Source organism: Rhodnius prolixus, unplaced genomic scaffold (genome assembly GCF_049639745.1).
Source record: "Rhodnius prolixus isolate KJV_2025 unplaced genomic scaffold, Rpr scaffold_8, whole genome shotgun sequence".
Lineage (NCBI taxonomy): Eukaryota > Metazoa > Arthropoda > Insecta > Hemiptera > Reduviidae > Rhodnius > Rhodnius prolixus.
This window is the reverse complement of record NW_027411593.1, coordinates 7,144,312-7,161,400: the sequence shown is the minus strand read 5'-3', so window position 1 is coordinate 7,161,400 and position 17,089 is coordinate 7,144,312. Positions and strand designations below refer to the sequence as shown.

The window sequence follows — 17,089 nt, the reverse complement described above, 5'->3', positions numbered from 1 at the left end:
TTTGCCCCTCTTCTGCCATATGCATCATTGCTCTATCCCCACCACCACCACTCGTTATATTCGCTACTTCCCCTCTTTGTTTTCGTTTAAAATAAATAAACATTAAGCCTTAAACATATTTTTTTTTTTTTAACATTTGCTTTTTTTGCCTCTCATATATTTTTGACCATGTGCCAGTGTTTAGAAGGGCTTCCTATTCCAAGTAAGCCAGCAGGGGAGGTGAGAGGGCTTCTTTTGGGATTTCCCAAATATCCCTTTTGGACATTTAGTTCCATAAATCTTAAAAGCCCTCATGCTGTGTCTACATTTTTACCTCTCACTAACACGAACACTTATAGTGTCCTAGAATATAATTCTTGGAATGTTTTGTAAAGTTTATTGTATTTATTTTTTTATTCCAAGTCAATTTATATTTATTCTTCCCTTTTTTATATATGTGTCTGTGTGTCAGACGATCATTTTTTATCCAGATAATGTACACCAAAAATGAAGCATCACCCACTTCTGGGCAGAGTTGTTTCTGCTGTAAAAAAAAAAAAAAAAATCAAAAATAACCTTAACAGTTATACAAAGACTATGCGATGAACCTACTTTTATAGTACTTTTAAAAGAACAAAGATTGTACAAGCATATTCGGGGTGAAGGGGATTAAAAAGTTCAAATATCATTTCTATTAAGTGTATTATTTTTGTGATGTCAAAAACCTCTATTGTACGCACCTACCTTGTTTGTAGAATGTAGGTGTCTGTAAAATGTGGTTTAGAATAGATTAAATTCCATAAAGGCTAGTCCAAGATATATCCTACGCTAGGTAGGCCTATTCTGGATACCTATAAGTTGAAACTCTATTTCCTAACCTGTCAGGTTGATCAGACCTTGGGTGTCTGATGCAGGGGGTTCACTAGGTAATGCCTTAAAGACATGAATTCCTCTTCACCAGAGATCCATTCAAACTCCCTTGCATTGTGAATAGCCAGGCTTAGCTGTTTGTCAAGCACATGCAAATGCACGTGTTGTTCAGTGCATCTACATTTGGTGTTCAGTAGGCCTACGGATCCCATATGCGTGGCCACTTAGCTATTTTTGGAATAATATCTGATTGGCTTGGTAATCAACATTTTCGGCTACTCCTTTCTTTTGATGCTCTTTGTAATGTGACGTCTAAGTGTTCATGAATGCAACAGTCTGTTTCTTTTGCGAGTTCATAAACCTTTATAATCCCAATCTACAGGCCCTAGATATGAAAGTCCTTTTTGATTCGGCCCTCTCCAAGCCTTGATTAGATCTCATTTGACTTGAGTAGCTGTAGGTTCGCGTGGTTGTCTTAGAAGTTGATTTTGGAATAAATATCCCCCCCCACACTCTACCGTAGCTGTTAATTATCACAAGGTATTCCAGGGTTTGTTTTACTGTCACGTCAGTGTTTACCCGCAGGGACTCTAAGTGCTCTAATGCATTGGCTAGTCTTAGTGTCTAAATACTTCGCAATGAGAAGAAAAATTTTTGAGGATATTACGACCTCAAGTAGGATTATGGTTTCCTTTAGGTATCAATGTCTATTCGTAGAATTATTACGAGTTTGCCTTTGCTTTTTGTCAAATCCACTGGGTATTATTTGAATGTTTGAGAAGTTACTGTTAAGAATTGTTCGTATAGATAGTAAATTAGAGTAGGATATCGCCAAGCACATCATTAGTTGACAAGAAAAAGAGTTGTAAGTCCAAGTCCACTTATAGGGAATCAATTTCAACGCACAATTTAACTTCTGAAAAGAGCTATTATGACACTTATAGGTGCGAGCATCTATGAACGCTTCAGTAGCCATGTGCAGGTGATGAACTTAGGAACTCTGCCAGTAATTTCGCAGAAAATTGGCTAGGTAATTAGAAGGCTAGGTAAACTCTCAGCGACTCCTAGGCAATTAGAAGGCTAGGTAAATTCTCAGCGACTCCCCAAAACCCAGAAGAAGAAGTGTCCAACACCCCACTTGTAACATTTTCTTAAATAAAACACTGTAATTTTTAGAGGCAAAAAGTTGGATGTAGCTTTTTCATGCTTAAATAGTAGCAAGCATGTTCATTTTACTTTCCACTTTTAAATGTGTATATTGGTTTTAAATTTCTGTTTTATTTAAATTTATTAATTGTGTCAAAAAGAAGTTGTGTTGTTTAAAGGACAAATAAAAAATCATCAAGAAATGGTGTATTTAAAGTAAATAACTAATTTTGGATGGCTAAAATGAAGTAATACTTTTGAATTTTGACAGATTTTACTCTAAAAATGATCTTAACTCATTTTCTGTGCTTAAACTAATTGTTTAGGTATTATCAAATTGACCTGAACAGACATAAAAATATATGGTTTCACCAATCAAACAATATGACTAAGGTAGGACTTTTAAATTTTTGTCTTAACTTTCAATTTGAGTCCTAATTTCAAATTAAAATCCACATTTTCCACGAAAACAGTTGCAAACAAAAGCGATGCAGAAAAACAAATGAAAATTAAAAAAAAAAAAAAGACATGACTTTTTCCAAACCCAAACTTTGAGAAACATTTTAAATTCTCTGAAATGTACCATTATAGGTGGTCCAAACCTTATAGTCTTGTCTCAGAAATAGTATTTAGTGGCAAATCCAAATTATCTTTTCATTGATACCTTCATAATATCTATATCTTCTACAAAATTGTCCTTTATAATTAGTACCTTGTACCTAATATAAAAGCAAATTACCTGGTGTGATTTTTCCGAAGCTGATCCCAGAAAATTGTGAACCTAATTCGCATTTCCATTCATGTTTGTTTTCTATTTTTTTTGTTAACCTGTTAACAGTTAATCGAATCCTTTGTTGATACAAGTGTTACAAGAATAGATTGGTCCTTATAATTATTTGTAAATGATTCCTCTAGAGTTTAACCCCAACTCTATCTTATCTACAGAAAAAAATTCCTTAAAATTAAATATTCATGGGATAAGAGCAAAAAAAAAAAAAAAAATGCGGATATCCTGTTGGTGGGCAGTCGAAGAGTTTAGAGAAAATTCGGTGGAGGTATTTTCAAAATTCAAAAAAAGTGGTGATTTATTTCCGTTTGGGCTAATTTTTATTAAAATTTTATTTTTGCCTTTCTTTGACAAAAAAGTTATGGTAGTTAACAGCCCATACACATGGGAACTTTTTGAAATGCACTTAGGAGAGCTTAAAGCCCATGTTTTCTGTGCCAAGATATGTATGGAAATTGTTTAATATTATTAATCAATTATAACAAATGCAAGTTGCTCTAATTGTTGATTTTGTTTTTTTTTTATTTTAAATTAATTTATTTTTACCATAATATCTTTTATTTTATTAAGGTATCATTGGCTAAATGATAAAAGCCTGCCATACCTAATAATTTAAATAATAATAAACCCCAGATAATTTCTTCTACAAGGGTCGTTTGAAAAGTCCGTGCAAAGTCAGAGAGAGCACCACTGGCGCGTATCGAGGTTATGTTTAGTTAGCAGCATCTCTTGGAAGAACACACACCAAGTTTCAGCCAGATCGGTCTATTTCTTTGTGTTTGGCATTCGTTTAAATCGAGGAAGTCGAGTGATTTTCAAAAAAAATGGACGAAAAAGAATTTCGTGTGTTGATTAAACACTACTTTATGAAAGGCTAAAACGCCTCAGGAGACTAAAGAGGAGCTTGATAAACATTATGGTGACTCTGCACCTTCGATTAGAACAGTTTATAAGTGGTTTCAAAATTTTCGGAGTGGCCATATGGGCAAAAGTGACAACACTGAACGTTCTGGACGCCCTGTTGAGGTTACTACTCCAGAAATCATTGATAAAATCCATGATATGGTGATGGATGACAGAAGAGTGAAGATTGCGTGAAGATTGCTAGTGCTGTGGGCATCTCGAATGAACGGGTACATAATATTTTGCATCAACATTTGGACCATGACAAAGCTATCCGCAAGATGGGTGCCGCGATTGCTCACGCTTCACCAAAAACGAAATCGTGTAAGGGGACGGTTTGCAGCTGTTCCAGAAGAATCCGCAGGACTTTAAGCGTCGTTTCGTCACTGAGGATGAAACATGGATACATCACTACACTCCTGAGACCAAAGAACAATCTAAACAATGGGTTACCAAGGGGGGAATCTGCGCCAAAAAAGGCGTTAGACCGTTCCTTCGGCCGGAAAGATTATGGCGACTGTCTTTTGGGATTCGCAAGGAATAATCCTCATCGACTATCTGGAAAAGGGTAAAACTATTACAGGTGCATATTATTCATCGTTATTGGACCGTTTGAAAACCGAGCTGCAAGAAAAACGCCCACGATTGGCCCACAAAAAAAGTCCTTTTCCATCACGACAACGCACCAGCTCACACCTCAGCAGTTGTGGTCGCAAAATTAATGGAAATAGGGTTCCAACTCGTTTTACATCCCCCCTATTCTCCAGACTTGGCTCCCTCGGACTACTATTTGTTCCCCAATATGAAGAAATGGCTGGCGGGAAAAAGATTTTATTCAAACGAGGAGGTGATTGCAGAAACGAATGGCTATTTTTCAGACTTGGACAAATCCTATTATTCGGAAGGGATCAACAAACTAGAGCAGCGTTGGACGAAGTGTGTAAGCCTAAAAGGAGACTATGTTGAAAAATAAAAAAGGTTTACCCCAAAAAATTAAGTAGTTTTTATTTTTGCACGGACTTTTCAAACGACCCTCGTATAAAATGAATTTTAAAAATTGAAATTTTTCAAAATGACATTAAAGCTGTTGAAAAAGTTTTGTTTTATGACATCAATAAATTTTACTTGGTGTATAAAAACAACAATAATAATAATAAAAAAAAGTATAGACAGTTTAATTTCTGTTGCTTTTTTAACTTCATGTTTGGCTAATCTTTATCTAACATTAATTCTACTTCAAACTGATAATAATTTGTTGATAATCCATTTTAGTTCTCTTTAGCTGAAAACAAAAAGAATTAATTTTGTTCTTTATCCAAGTTCGCCTTTTCTTTTCTTTTTGTTTATTACTTTCTCTTTTACAATTTTGTGAAAAGAATATAAAAATGGCTCAATAATTATTAGAAAATAAAACAAAACAAAATGTCTTTTTTATAAAAATATTTGACCAAAGATTTCATTTGATTTTATTTATTTATTTATTTCACTTACGTCTTTCTCTCGAAAGAGAAATTATTTTAATATTATGGATTTTTGATTCTCTATTCACCGGAAGTAGACGTTTTGTAGGGATTTGTTCACGAAAAAGCGGGAAACTCAAAAAACGGAACTTTGTGGCATTCTTATTGGATATATTCTATTAGTAGAATATTCAAAGATTTGTAACTAGAAATATATCTTAAAATAAATGATATTGATTTTATATAATTCAAAATTTGGAGCGAATTAGTTGGCGGGAAATGCGATTTTTCGTTGCACATTTTCTAGTTTTAGGGGAAGAGGTTTTTGGAAAAGCGTTTTTCTGTAATTGAATTTATAATTGCAAAGTTACACATTAATCTTCTTTTTTTTTTGGGCGTTAATTTGTGCTACAATCAGCGCGTTAGCGCTATAAGTAACAGTGATAACCGAGTAACAAATGATAAGTAACGAGTGGAGAAGAGTTACCCAATGGTAACACTCCCAAATATTAGATGGCTAGTTCCACTCTCTTCACTGGAGAGGAGATCACGAGGTCACCACTGTCTCTTAAGGCGTCTTGTCCGGGTTATCAGGAAGAGTTCTAGAAGAAAGATTTTTGGGCTAAAGGGATTTATATGAGATTGCAGGTTGAAGTGGAGTTTTCTTGTATCGTCTTTTCAGCAACTTCGGTGATAAAAGGAATGGTTAAGATCAGTGTGTATAGTCCAGGTTGGGAGACATAAAAAATGGAGCGTTTACTGCGGTTCGAAGTATTTTAGATTGTAGCGATTGAATCCTTTCGGAGATTGGAGCGTTTGGTTGAAGCCCACAGCTCTATTTCATACGCCCAGATGGGTTTCAAAATAGAAGTACAAAATTAATCTTCTGTTGTCCACAGAGAGAGTTTAGATCTATCGTCTAAGAGTCTTTTAAGTAGTCGATAGCCGTCTGTTCAGTTCTGTTCTTTTAAGTCTATTGTGGGGGTTCCAAGAAAGTCTTAGGTCTAAGTAAAGCCCAAGGTAGCGGGCAACGTTTACTACTGGTAGAGGTATTTTTATGTTACTAGAAGACGAATTAGTGTTGATACTTAATTTTTTTTAAATTACATTTTACTTTGTCTTGTTATTACACGTATTTCGTGTTAGCAAATTTTTTTTTATATTATAAAAAAAATTATCTTTTTTTAAAAGAAGCAAGCAAAAAAAAAAGGTAATTTGTTAAAAGAAGCGTGTCTAATCCATATGTGCCGGCCAATTGGTACCTGTTTAGCCCCACTCTATAGACACACACAAATACATACACATTTTGTTGTCTATAACGGTTGCTATAAATCTCAAAACGCATCTCAACACCTTTTTACCTACTACGACCATCCAAAATTGCCGATCATCTTTTAGTTACGGGAGTGAGACACAGTGAGATCATTGACTTCCTCCAATTGGAAGTTGGGGGGGTACATCATCCATGGGCCTGTTGTCGTTGTGTGTGTAGGGGGACCATGATAAGTCAGTGTGTGCGTGAGTATTACCAGTTAGATACCTGTCTATCACACCTACTCTGCAACTATCCCAAAATTGTTGCCATGAACATACTCTCCTTTTTTTTGTTGGCTCTCTCTGTCTATCCATATATATATATACGTAATAAACCGTAACTTATAAAAATTGACAAAATTATGGATTTTAAGTTGAAGATGTTTTTTTTTTTCGCTCACATCCAACAAAGAACACTTTGCAGCGATCTGTTCTCCTAGTATAATATCTGGAAAATTGAAAAGGTTATTGTTTAGGAGGGAAAAAAAGGAAATGCTTTCACTTTCTCTTTTTGTTGTAAAAAAAAAAAAAAAAAAACTATGAAAAGTAATTACTCTCTTTGATTCTCAGCGCTAAATTGAATTCTCTTTGAAAATATTAGCACGTCTTATGAGTCTTCTCAGACTCATTCTAATTTCAATGGGTATTTCCTTTTTTCTCTGGTCGTGAAGATTGACGAATTTGTGTTTTGATTGGTAAATACTGTTTTAAGATCCTTCTGAGAGCATAAAATTAAGTTTTTTTTTCTTTTTAATTGGTCGATTGAATTTGTGCTTATTTCAATCAATCAATCTGATCATTGTAATTCAATACGGAATTACAAATTTGATATATATCAATTCGGTACCACATGCAGTAAGATTTGATACAAAATTTGTCAACCGGAAATACCAATCTTACCAAATAATTATTCCCCAACGATTTTCAGTTCTTGGCACACGTATATCAATTACTTGTAAACATTTTTTGATTAAAAATATTTCTTAAAACAGTTCTAAGAGTAGTTAACTGCCATCAAATTTGAAGTGTCGTTTTAAGTAATATGAAAAAAAGTCGATGAAAATAAAATTCCTAACTTGAAATCATAAATTGGCTGAACGGAAGTGAGATTTTTGACCAAAACTTTTTTTTGTAACGTAATTAAATTTAAAATTTCAACAATTTTTTTGTGTGTTTAATATGATGGATAAATGCACACACATACAAAATTAAATTCTGGAACGCATTTAATTTAAATAATTATTAGGATAGTGGATAAATGAAGGGAAAATTCCATCTGAACTGTGGGCTTCAACAAAACGTTTCCAATCTTTCAAAGAATTCAGTCTTTTCAGTCGAAAAATTGTCCGCAATCGTTAACGTTTCATTTTATGATAAAAATCTTATCATCCAAATACAGTAAAAGCTCCTTATTCGCGCTTCCTTCATTCGCGTTTTCACTATTCGCGGATTAAAAAAATGCGACCCAATTCCTATATTCGCGGAAGTACACTACGATAATAAAAGGATTCCAATAAGTATGCAACCCAATATCCTTTGTAAATGCCGTCAAATGAACTAATAAAAAAAGTAAAAAGTAAAGTAGATCTTATTACAACTTTGCCTAAAGTATGTTGTTAAATGATATCGCCGAGGACTTTGACATAAGCCGCCTTCGCCGCGATCGGTGTTTTTGAGAATGTAAACGCACAGAATGAAAGCAATTGTTCGTGATCCAGCAATAGAAGAAATTGGAAGTGGCGTTGTCATTATGGATCGAAGACCGCATCCAAAAAAGGGTGTGCCCCTGAGTGGTCCAATGGTCCGAGAGAAGGCAAAGTATCTTTACGCTCATTTTAAAGAACCTGATGGTAGTTGTAGTGGCAAGTTCAAACTTTGACTGCAAACAAAAGCTTTTAAAAACTGCCAAGCAAGAGAAAATTACAAAATTCTTCAAACCATTGCCTAAGCCTTAAGATAATTAATCAAAATGTTCAAAAACTTCAATTAAATTGATTTTTATATATTTGGTTTTTTTTTATTTTGTCACCTAGGAACGTATCCCCTATAATCCCATATAAATTACCATTCCGTATTCACGGTTTCTGTATTCGCGGCATATTTATGGAACATATACCCGCGAATAAAGAGCTTTTACTGTATAACTTAGAAATTCCCTAAGTTCAAGTTACTCGAACTCCCAAAAACCAGAACTTACAGAGTCATTCCAATCCTCAAAGTACGCCATTTATCATCTCTTCACATTCCTGATCATCCTTCCTAAGCGATTAATACACCACTGGCCATGGGATTTACTCTCTCTTCTTAGGAGATTAGTTAATCCTAGGAGATGGACTTAGGCAGTGTTATCGCTAGGTAGCTTCATCACTCAGTTAGTGGGCGTATAGTGGTGGTCAGTATTGCCATGGTTACTAAATAGTATATTATAGCGTTAGTAGAAATTTCTTTATTTTTGCAATATCGTAATCAAATTTGGGATGCTGTTTTAAAATTGAATTTTTTTTTTAACGAGTGAAGCCTGACCAATTGGAATGCAAAAATCTTTTTTTTTTTAAAAAAAAACCATTACCACTTTCATTCATCTCCTTCAATCGACATGTTGAGCCGATGATGTTCTCTTATTTTGGTACGCGATGATCAGGTTACTTTGGGAAATTTCCACATTCAGAAATATTTTGTAAACATTGAAGTAACATGGAAAAATCAGATTTGGAAATTGTGGTAAGACAAAACAAAAACAGTAGGTTAACTGTTGGTTGCAAGCGGCCTTGCGCAAGTTCTTGATATACCAGCTTGTTTGGACCAAGGACATTCTAAAGATGGGTTAACAACCGATACCGGTTATAATCAGATGTTGTTTTTTTTTTTTCCGCTAACAACACTATGGTCACTTCATCCGGATTACAATAATCTGGTGTTCTTAACTTTAGATTCTGTAATCCTGCATACAGCCTAATGTCTTTGAAAAAGTTGGCTAATATACGCTGGACCATCTTGGAGAGAAGATAGTTGAAGCTTCATGGGTTCTTCTGCTTTTTTTTTTTTTTTAAAAAAAAAACTCTTAAGGGTTGGATAAAAAGATAAAAGGAACCCAGATCAGTTAGTACCCAGCGTTTCATTCATACTTCAGCTCATTATTTCAGCCATTTAGAATCGTTCGAAGAAGCTTCCATATTTTATTTATATCTGTTATGAGAGATTGTAAAATTGATTGTTTTGGGTATACTTTAGGCATTTTGCATGATTGTCCCTTAATTTTGTAAGCTTTGGATATGTTTGCACCAAAGATCGCGAAGCACTAGTCTACTATACGGCGCTATGACTCGCGTTGATCCCTGGCATCCGATATCGTGCTCTTCCTGGCCTTCCTAATGGGCATCCTACATCCTGCTCTATCCTGTGCGGCAGTTTTCCAATTAGGAATTCCCCAAGAAAAAGCTCATGCGTCAGCCTCTACTCCATTTACCCGTGTCAGCCTCGGTCTTCCAGTCCCTTCTGGTTAGGTGAATAGTCTCTTCTAATGTTTACCCTATTTTCATGAACTTCTTCTACTGTTTATTGTGGCTCACCGAGTCCTTGTAACTTAGCCCTTGAACAATGTTTCCATTAAGCCTAACAAATACGCAAAAGATATAAAACATTATCTCTAAAATCGCTTAAAGTTCAAAACTTTACATCTCGTTTTAAGTACTCCCAAAGGAAGTTGCATGCAAAAATCCCAGAAACCGGAAGTTCTTTAAAGGAAAGATTTTTCTGAAAAACTGTACCATTAATTTGGTTTAAACTGGAAACATCATTGAACCCATTTTCCACAATTGAATTCCGTTGAAGGTAGGATTTTAATTTAGGCCTTCCCCTCCTCAATATCTTATGTACCATTTTTAATTCTAACATATGTTTAGTCGTATCACTTATTTTTTCTCGATTAACTAATCTATTTCTCTTTAAACTGGCTATGCTGACTGAGTACTCTAATAATTAATACTCTTACAAATTCCGAGTTTGTTCAAAGTCTGGAGAATTTTTGATACTTACAACTTACGTGTATTGTTGTAAGAGACCTTGTAAGTATTCCACGCCTGATCTTGTCCTTTTTTTTTCGATCCCAACACAATTTAGAAAATTTTAAAAAACAGTATACTTGGAATGAAAGGGTGAGACAATGAAAACTAGAAATTTAAATTTCAAAACCATGATTGTACTAACAGCTGATTGATAACAAATTAAAAATAGACATGGAAAAGGTTTTAGATTTAAAAAAACAAAAAATCAAATCGACTGTTGAAAAACTTTTCGACCAAGTTTTCCCTGTCTGTCTCCCAATCGGTTTGACATTATCTCACTGACTTGTTCCTTCTACTAAACCTGTTACCAGAATTCAGATCCTTTTTCTACCTGCTTCCAGCCGACTCCATTATATTGAAATAACTCTTGTGTTACCTGCTTTTGTTGCATTCTCACTTCTCCTACCTTCCATTTAATTTTTTATAAAAACTAACAAGTTAACAATCTTTTTTTTTTTCTTTTTAAATTATACACCTTAAAATATTTTTATTTTATTTTTCTGCCTCGTAAATATTATGTACTCTTTTTAAATATTGTTTGGTTGTAAACGTGAACATGACTTTTACTCCAATCATTTCTCAATCTTCCTTTTTTTGTCTGATTGTTGTGAGAGATTGTAAAATTGATTGTTTTAGGTATACTTTAGGCATTTTGCATGATTGTCCCTTAATTTTGTAAGCGTTGATTAAGTAAAGATTTGGATATGTTTGCACCAAAGATCGCGAAACACTAATCTACTATATGGCGCTACGACTCGCGTTGATTCCTGGTCTCCCTAATGGGAGACCTAATTCATATCCTGTGCGGCTGTTTTCCAGTTAGAAATTCCCAAAAAAAGCTCTAGCGTGAACCGCCACTCCATCTACCCACCTCAGCCTCGGTCTTCCAGCCCTTCTGCTTTGGTGAACAGTCTTTTCTAACACTTTCCTTGAGACCTTAGGTACCTCCATTCTAGCTAATTGGCCTGCCCAGCTCTGGCTTCCTATCTTGATAACTTTTACAACATCCACTTCGGCGTATTGGTCGTACAGCTCCCTATTCTTCCTTATTCTCCAGACTTCTACCTTACTTATTCTTTTACTGTGCCAAAAATTCTCCGATGGATCTTCCTCTCAAAAATGAGCAGATCCTTCTCATCTGTCTTAATCAAGGTCCATGTCTGGGAAGCATATAATAAGTACCGGGCAGATATAATATTGTTTGGTTTACACGCAATTGGTAAACATGAATTTTACTCCTAACATTTCATATCTTTCAATCACTCGTTTTAAGTAAAGTAAAGTAATGGCCTATTTTTTTCAGGCGGGGCTTAACGTCCAACTACCAAAATAGGTGTCATGGACGGAGGCGACTAGCAAACATACTTTACAATAAGTTTCTTTTATTAACCTTTAAATAAAATCCAAGGCCTAAGACCTGGGGGAATCGAACCCAGTACCACAATACATATTAGCTTCGCAGGTCTCGCCTCTAACCGCTCGCTTACCTTGCCACCCATCACTCGTTTTTACTAATTGTTGTGAGAGATTCTAAAATTGATTTTGTTGGGTATACTTTAGGCATTTTGCATGATTGCCCCTTAATTTTGTAAGCGTTGATTAAGTAAAAGATTTAGATGGGTTTGCACCAAAGATCGCGGTGCATGTCTATATAAAGTCAGGACTTAAAAGATCGAAATCTATTCATTGTATTTACATGTATATACAATTTCTTTCCTTGATTGATTTGTTTACTCCAGTGTATTTTGTGGTAATAACTAGCGGTCTGATAAAAAAGCTGGCGGCACTTTTATGGAAGAGGTATGACGACATAATATTTCCTTTTTATAAAGTCGTTGCGATTGGGACAAAGGGGAAAGTTTGTAAAGCTAACGTATTAAATAAATATCATCATATATTGGTACGTCTGTTTTCAAAAATACAAGATACCGGAATTGACCTAGGCCAGGGGTCGGCAACCTATTTTAAGTAAAGAGCCATTTCTCCTTAAATAATTTTAATAAATCTTACCAAGAGCCGCAAGGATAATGATCTACAAAATTCTGTAGATCATTTGTATTCACAAAGTATTATTTTACGATATTCAATAACGTTTAAATGTTTTAGTATATTTATTTTCACATATTACAAAGTAAATAAACAAATAAATAATAACTATACCTGTATTTGAATGAAAATGGCGGCAGTTCTATATATTACGTACAGTATTTTAATATAATTCTATTCAATTTCAAAAACCTATCACATTTAACCCTCAAACCACAAGATGCGGGTCGGATCCGACCCGAGGCGAAAACAAATTTCCATTGTTCCCCCCACAATTAACTCTTAGCGATTAGACTCAGTATACCCTTTCTGTGAGTCCTTAGAAAGAGGCCACACTGTTTCCGCCGATTCGGTAAGGATCTCTCCGCTCTCTAGGTTTGTATTTCTTTCAGTAAGTCAGATTCTGGGTCGGATCCGACCCGACCTTGGTATTAACGTTATACATTTTGTCCTGCACAAGTGGAACAAAAATGAAGAAAGTTACTCTGGAGATGCACGTTCGACGTTTCTCAAGAATCTTGCGTTTGCCTTGACGCTTCCTCTAGAAGAAAAAAGACTGAAAAACGAGCGTTTTCCAAAGGAATTACTCCTTACGATTGGAAAATATGTCCTACTTGTTCCCACTGATAATGGCGAACAATCAAATGATTTTTTTCCTTAACAATGTGATAATTTTGTTACCACACCACTATTTTACTTTAATTTCCATTCAACCTTTTTGTAAACTGTTCTGTTTTCATTGAAACAAAGTTCCTTTTTCAAGTTCATTTCTTCACTTATTAGTCCATTCTAAATAGACTAATGCCATAAAATTATACAATTTATTAAAAAATTTATACATTTTTTATAGAAATAAATGTGTTATTTTGAGTTATATTTGAGTTTTTCATTGTAAGCAAGAAAATATAGTATCGGGTCGGATCCGACCCTACCTTAGTGTTCGTGTCGGGAAAATTGATCTTGTGGTTTGAGGGTTAAAATTCTTTTTGAAAAAATATCTTCACTTTAATAAATGAAATTTTCATTTGTTTCAATAAAATTGAAATATACTTACAATTTATTTTGGACAGGCTGAAGAGCCACAAAATTTGGATAAAAGAGCCGCATGCGGCTCGCGAGCCGCGGGTTGCCGACCCCTGACCTAGGCCCTTCCGGAAAAATAACCTATGTTTCCATTATTTCCGATTGAAACTTTGCGGATAGTTCCTCCCAAATTTGAAAAAGTAATTTATTAGGAATTCTATTGTTACGCAATTATTGCGTATTGAATTTACAAAGTGCAGAATCTAAAGTTGGGGAAGAATACCGCTGCGTTTTTCTGTTTAAATAACAGTAGAATGTGAGATCAAATTTAGGCCGTACGGTGCTTATTTTTTCACAATAGATTTAGAATATTATCAATCGGTAATAAAACAAAGTGCTTTACTTGTTTCCGGTTAAAAATTTTATAAAAGATAAACGTGAACAAAGCTGATTAAAGTTGCGAAATTATCTACTTAATTGAACTATTTAAATTCCTCATTCAAATTTGTGTTTCTAAACCCACTTAGCATGGCGATATAATATGGTCTGTTAATTAACCTATTATATACCTAGTTGTTAATTAAAGCAAACGATTCTACTAAACGGTTTATTTAAAGCTACTGGACTTTTTTTCATTTTTATTATTCAATTCTTTAATCAACTTAAATTTTTTATAAAGACAAAAAATTTGAATTACCACTCATATTTCTTACTTTTACCACTAGTGAAATAAAAGTATGGCGATGGTGCAGATTTTGATTTATTTTTACAGGAAATATCTTCTTTTTTTTAAAAAAAATTCTCTTCGAGTTCGAAAAGAAGTTCGCGTGCGAGGGGATTAGCAGAACTAATAAAGGAAAATCGAATAATTTTTCGTAATTTTTCTAGAAAAACTGCTTTAAGAGATTTCCTTTTAACAACGTTCGCTCATTGAACAATTTACAGATCTAGAACAATTCCGGAGTTGAACTTCTCTTTAACTTGAATGTGAACTAGTTAATGTTTCATTCTAATAGAATTTGTAAAATTTAAAATTTGACGGAACTCTGTGAGAAACGGAAGTGCCAATTAGCTGAATAAATTTTATTCTTTTTTAGCTTGTACTGCTACGGTCGGCCCTCATAACCAATTTTTGCCATTAAAACGTTGCTAGTGTGTTGCGTCGTTCTCTGTCCAGATCTTTTGGGTCAATAATAGGGTTTTGGCTGTACAATAAGTCCCATTTTGGTACATAATTTGTTGATAGTGTACCGCTTAAATGTGATATTTAAAGAAAAATGGTACTTTTTATTGCAGTTTTCCTTCCAAATTTTTTGCTTTTCCCGGGTACCTAAGCACTTCTTGTTTTTTTCTCTTCAGAAAAGAACCTGTATTGTTTAAAATATTTTTAAAAAACCTAAGTCTGAAAGAAATCAACGACTAAATTACGGAGAAACATGGTGAGGAGGAGTAATTAGAGAGCAGAGGAAATTTAATAATTTAGGGGGTGTGAATTGCAGGGGGATGACGAAGGGATGTCTAATGAATTGAACAGTCTAAAGGGTGACACTATATTGATTGCATGAATTATCGAAGAATTACGCTGCTCTCGATAATCGTATCGCTAAAAACAAATTTCTCGAGTAGTTTCAAACTCGATAGATCATCTAACATCGATCGTTTGGATTTTATAATTATTTCTGAATTAAATTCATTAATATTTTAAAACTAATTTGAATAATATTGCATCTGAACAAAAATTGTACTTCGTCCCCCTAGAGAGGCTCCATTATCGTTATCATTGTAACGTTTTTATCAAGTTTGTCTGTTCCCTTCTTTTGCATTCATTGACATTGTCCTTCTTATCTTTTATCTCGTCATTTCAATAATTATTCATTTGATGATGTGAAATTTGTTGAAAATCTACTGTGTTGGGCGGTAGTTGCATTTAGTTTTGAACTTGGTAATTTAGGAAATGAAAAGAAAAAAAACTTTAGGACTTCCGGGAGATTTGGTACATTTACACACATACTGACAGAAAATTTACTGCCAATAATTCATGCTGACTCAAGGATCTCACGCAGTGAATTTCCTGTTTCATGGACACAGAAACTTTTTCGAATTTCGTTTGTTTTATCCCCTTGGGACTCGGTAGAAGTCCTTTAATCCAAAGTATCAGTTCACAAAATGGATTTATAACTTTTCTTTTGAGGACGGAGGAGAGAGAATTTTCTCAAAAATTACTCTAACGATTTTCTTGGAACATGAATATATTTGTTTTCAGATCTATAAACATTTTCCATTTTCCCAGGGGAATTCCATTCAGTACCCTGTTTTAAAGGTTTAATCTGGGGATTCACTCTTGATCAGCTGCTTTAGTGTAATAAATAGTTGCGTTATTACTTAATATATTTCTCGAAATCTATTTTATCTATTTTTTAACAAAAATACAGTTATAAAAGAGGATTTGCCCTATATTATAAAGAAAATTTGGGAATGTTATCTTTTATAGAAAAAGAGAAAAAAATTGTCAAAGTTGGGTGTTTTTTGAACGTTACGCTTTTTCGTGCACTTTTTGACTATCAACCCTTATAAAACTGTCCTACCGGACAGTTTTAATTTGTGAGGTTTTATAATCTGTAATAAATGTATGTTTAACAATTTTTATTTATTTTACAGGAAAAAGTGGTCTCTGGTCAAAGTTATTCGACAAATAAATTATCGACTAGAAATGACATCAGTCCAGTATTCGGTAAGCTTGGCTTTTATTTATTATTTTAAGTTATAAGATCGTTTATTTTTATTTATTCATCGATATTTTCCTTTGATTTTAGTACATATAATAATTGATTAGGCTTATCGATAATAAAAACCGTGTTTCAATACTTTAACACCGCCCAGAGATTTGTTGCGTGAAATTGGGCAGGGTTCCCAGCTATTTTTTTTTAAACTGCTTTTAGGAGTGAGTTAAATATAGTTTTTTTTTTCTTTTATTGCATTTATAAATATAATCTATATAAATAATATTCACTTTTAAATACAATGCACTTCAATGCAGTTTTGTAAAATATTATTTAGGAATTGATGGAAAATTGGTAAAAAACTGCCCTCGACTTTTCTATGTACTGAGCAATCCTGTCTTCATCTTCACTCTCTGAAATAAACTATAAGTGATCTCTCTCTTACACAGCATCTTCTTCCACCCATATGGGACGGTAAACATTCTCTTGGGTATTCTCCATCCTCTCCAGGAGATCTAATCAATTCTTCCTCACTTCACCAACCCCCCCAAAGTCCTCTTGGACTTAATTCTACATAATGCATCCAGTCTAGGCTATATATTTTGTTATAGTCCTCTTGTGCCCAGGTTTCGCTGCCCTGGAAGACCCCCCCCCATTTTTTCTATAACTTTGTACAATATCAACTTGATTTTTGACTGGATAGTTTGCCTTAAAGCTTAGAACTTTCTGCTTGGTTCGGTAGTATTCATTTTTGGGTACTTTTTTTTGGGTTTTAAC

General features: G+C 34.2%; 1 protein-coding gene and 1 long non-coding RNA gene across 2 annotated transcripts in view; one reads left to right on the top strand and one right to left on the bottom strand.

Annotated features, from left to right (window-relative positions):
- LOC141450781 (protein pangolin, isoforms A/H/I/S-like) overlaps positions 1 to 17,089 on the top strand; it is a 242,029-nt gene that overhangs the window by 2,197 nt on the left and 222,743 nt on the right. Inside the window, exon 2 of the mRNA XM_074121588.1 lies at positions 16,251 to 16,323. Within this exon, the coding sequence (XP_073977689.1) occupies positions 16,251 to 16,323 (73 nt within the window). The remainder of the gene's footprint in view (positions 1 to 16,250; positions 16,324 to 17,089) is intronic.
- On the bottom strand, positions 308 to 10,710 carry LOC141450786 (uncharacterized). Its single transcript, XR_012456319.1, has 3 exons — positions 10,495 to 10,710; positions 2,735 to 2,823; positions 308 to 523 (listed from the first exon to the last, which is right to left on the bottom strand). It is a non-coding gene; the product is annotated as an uncharacterized lncRNA (long non-coding RNA).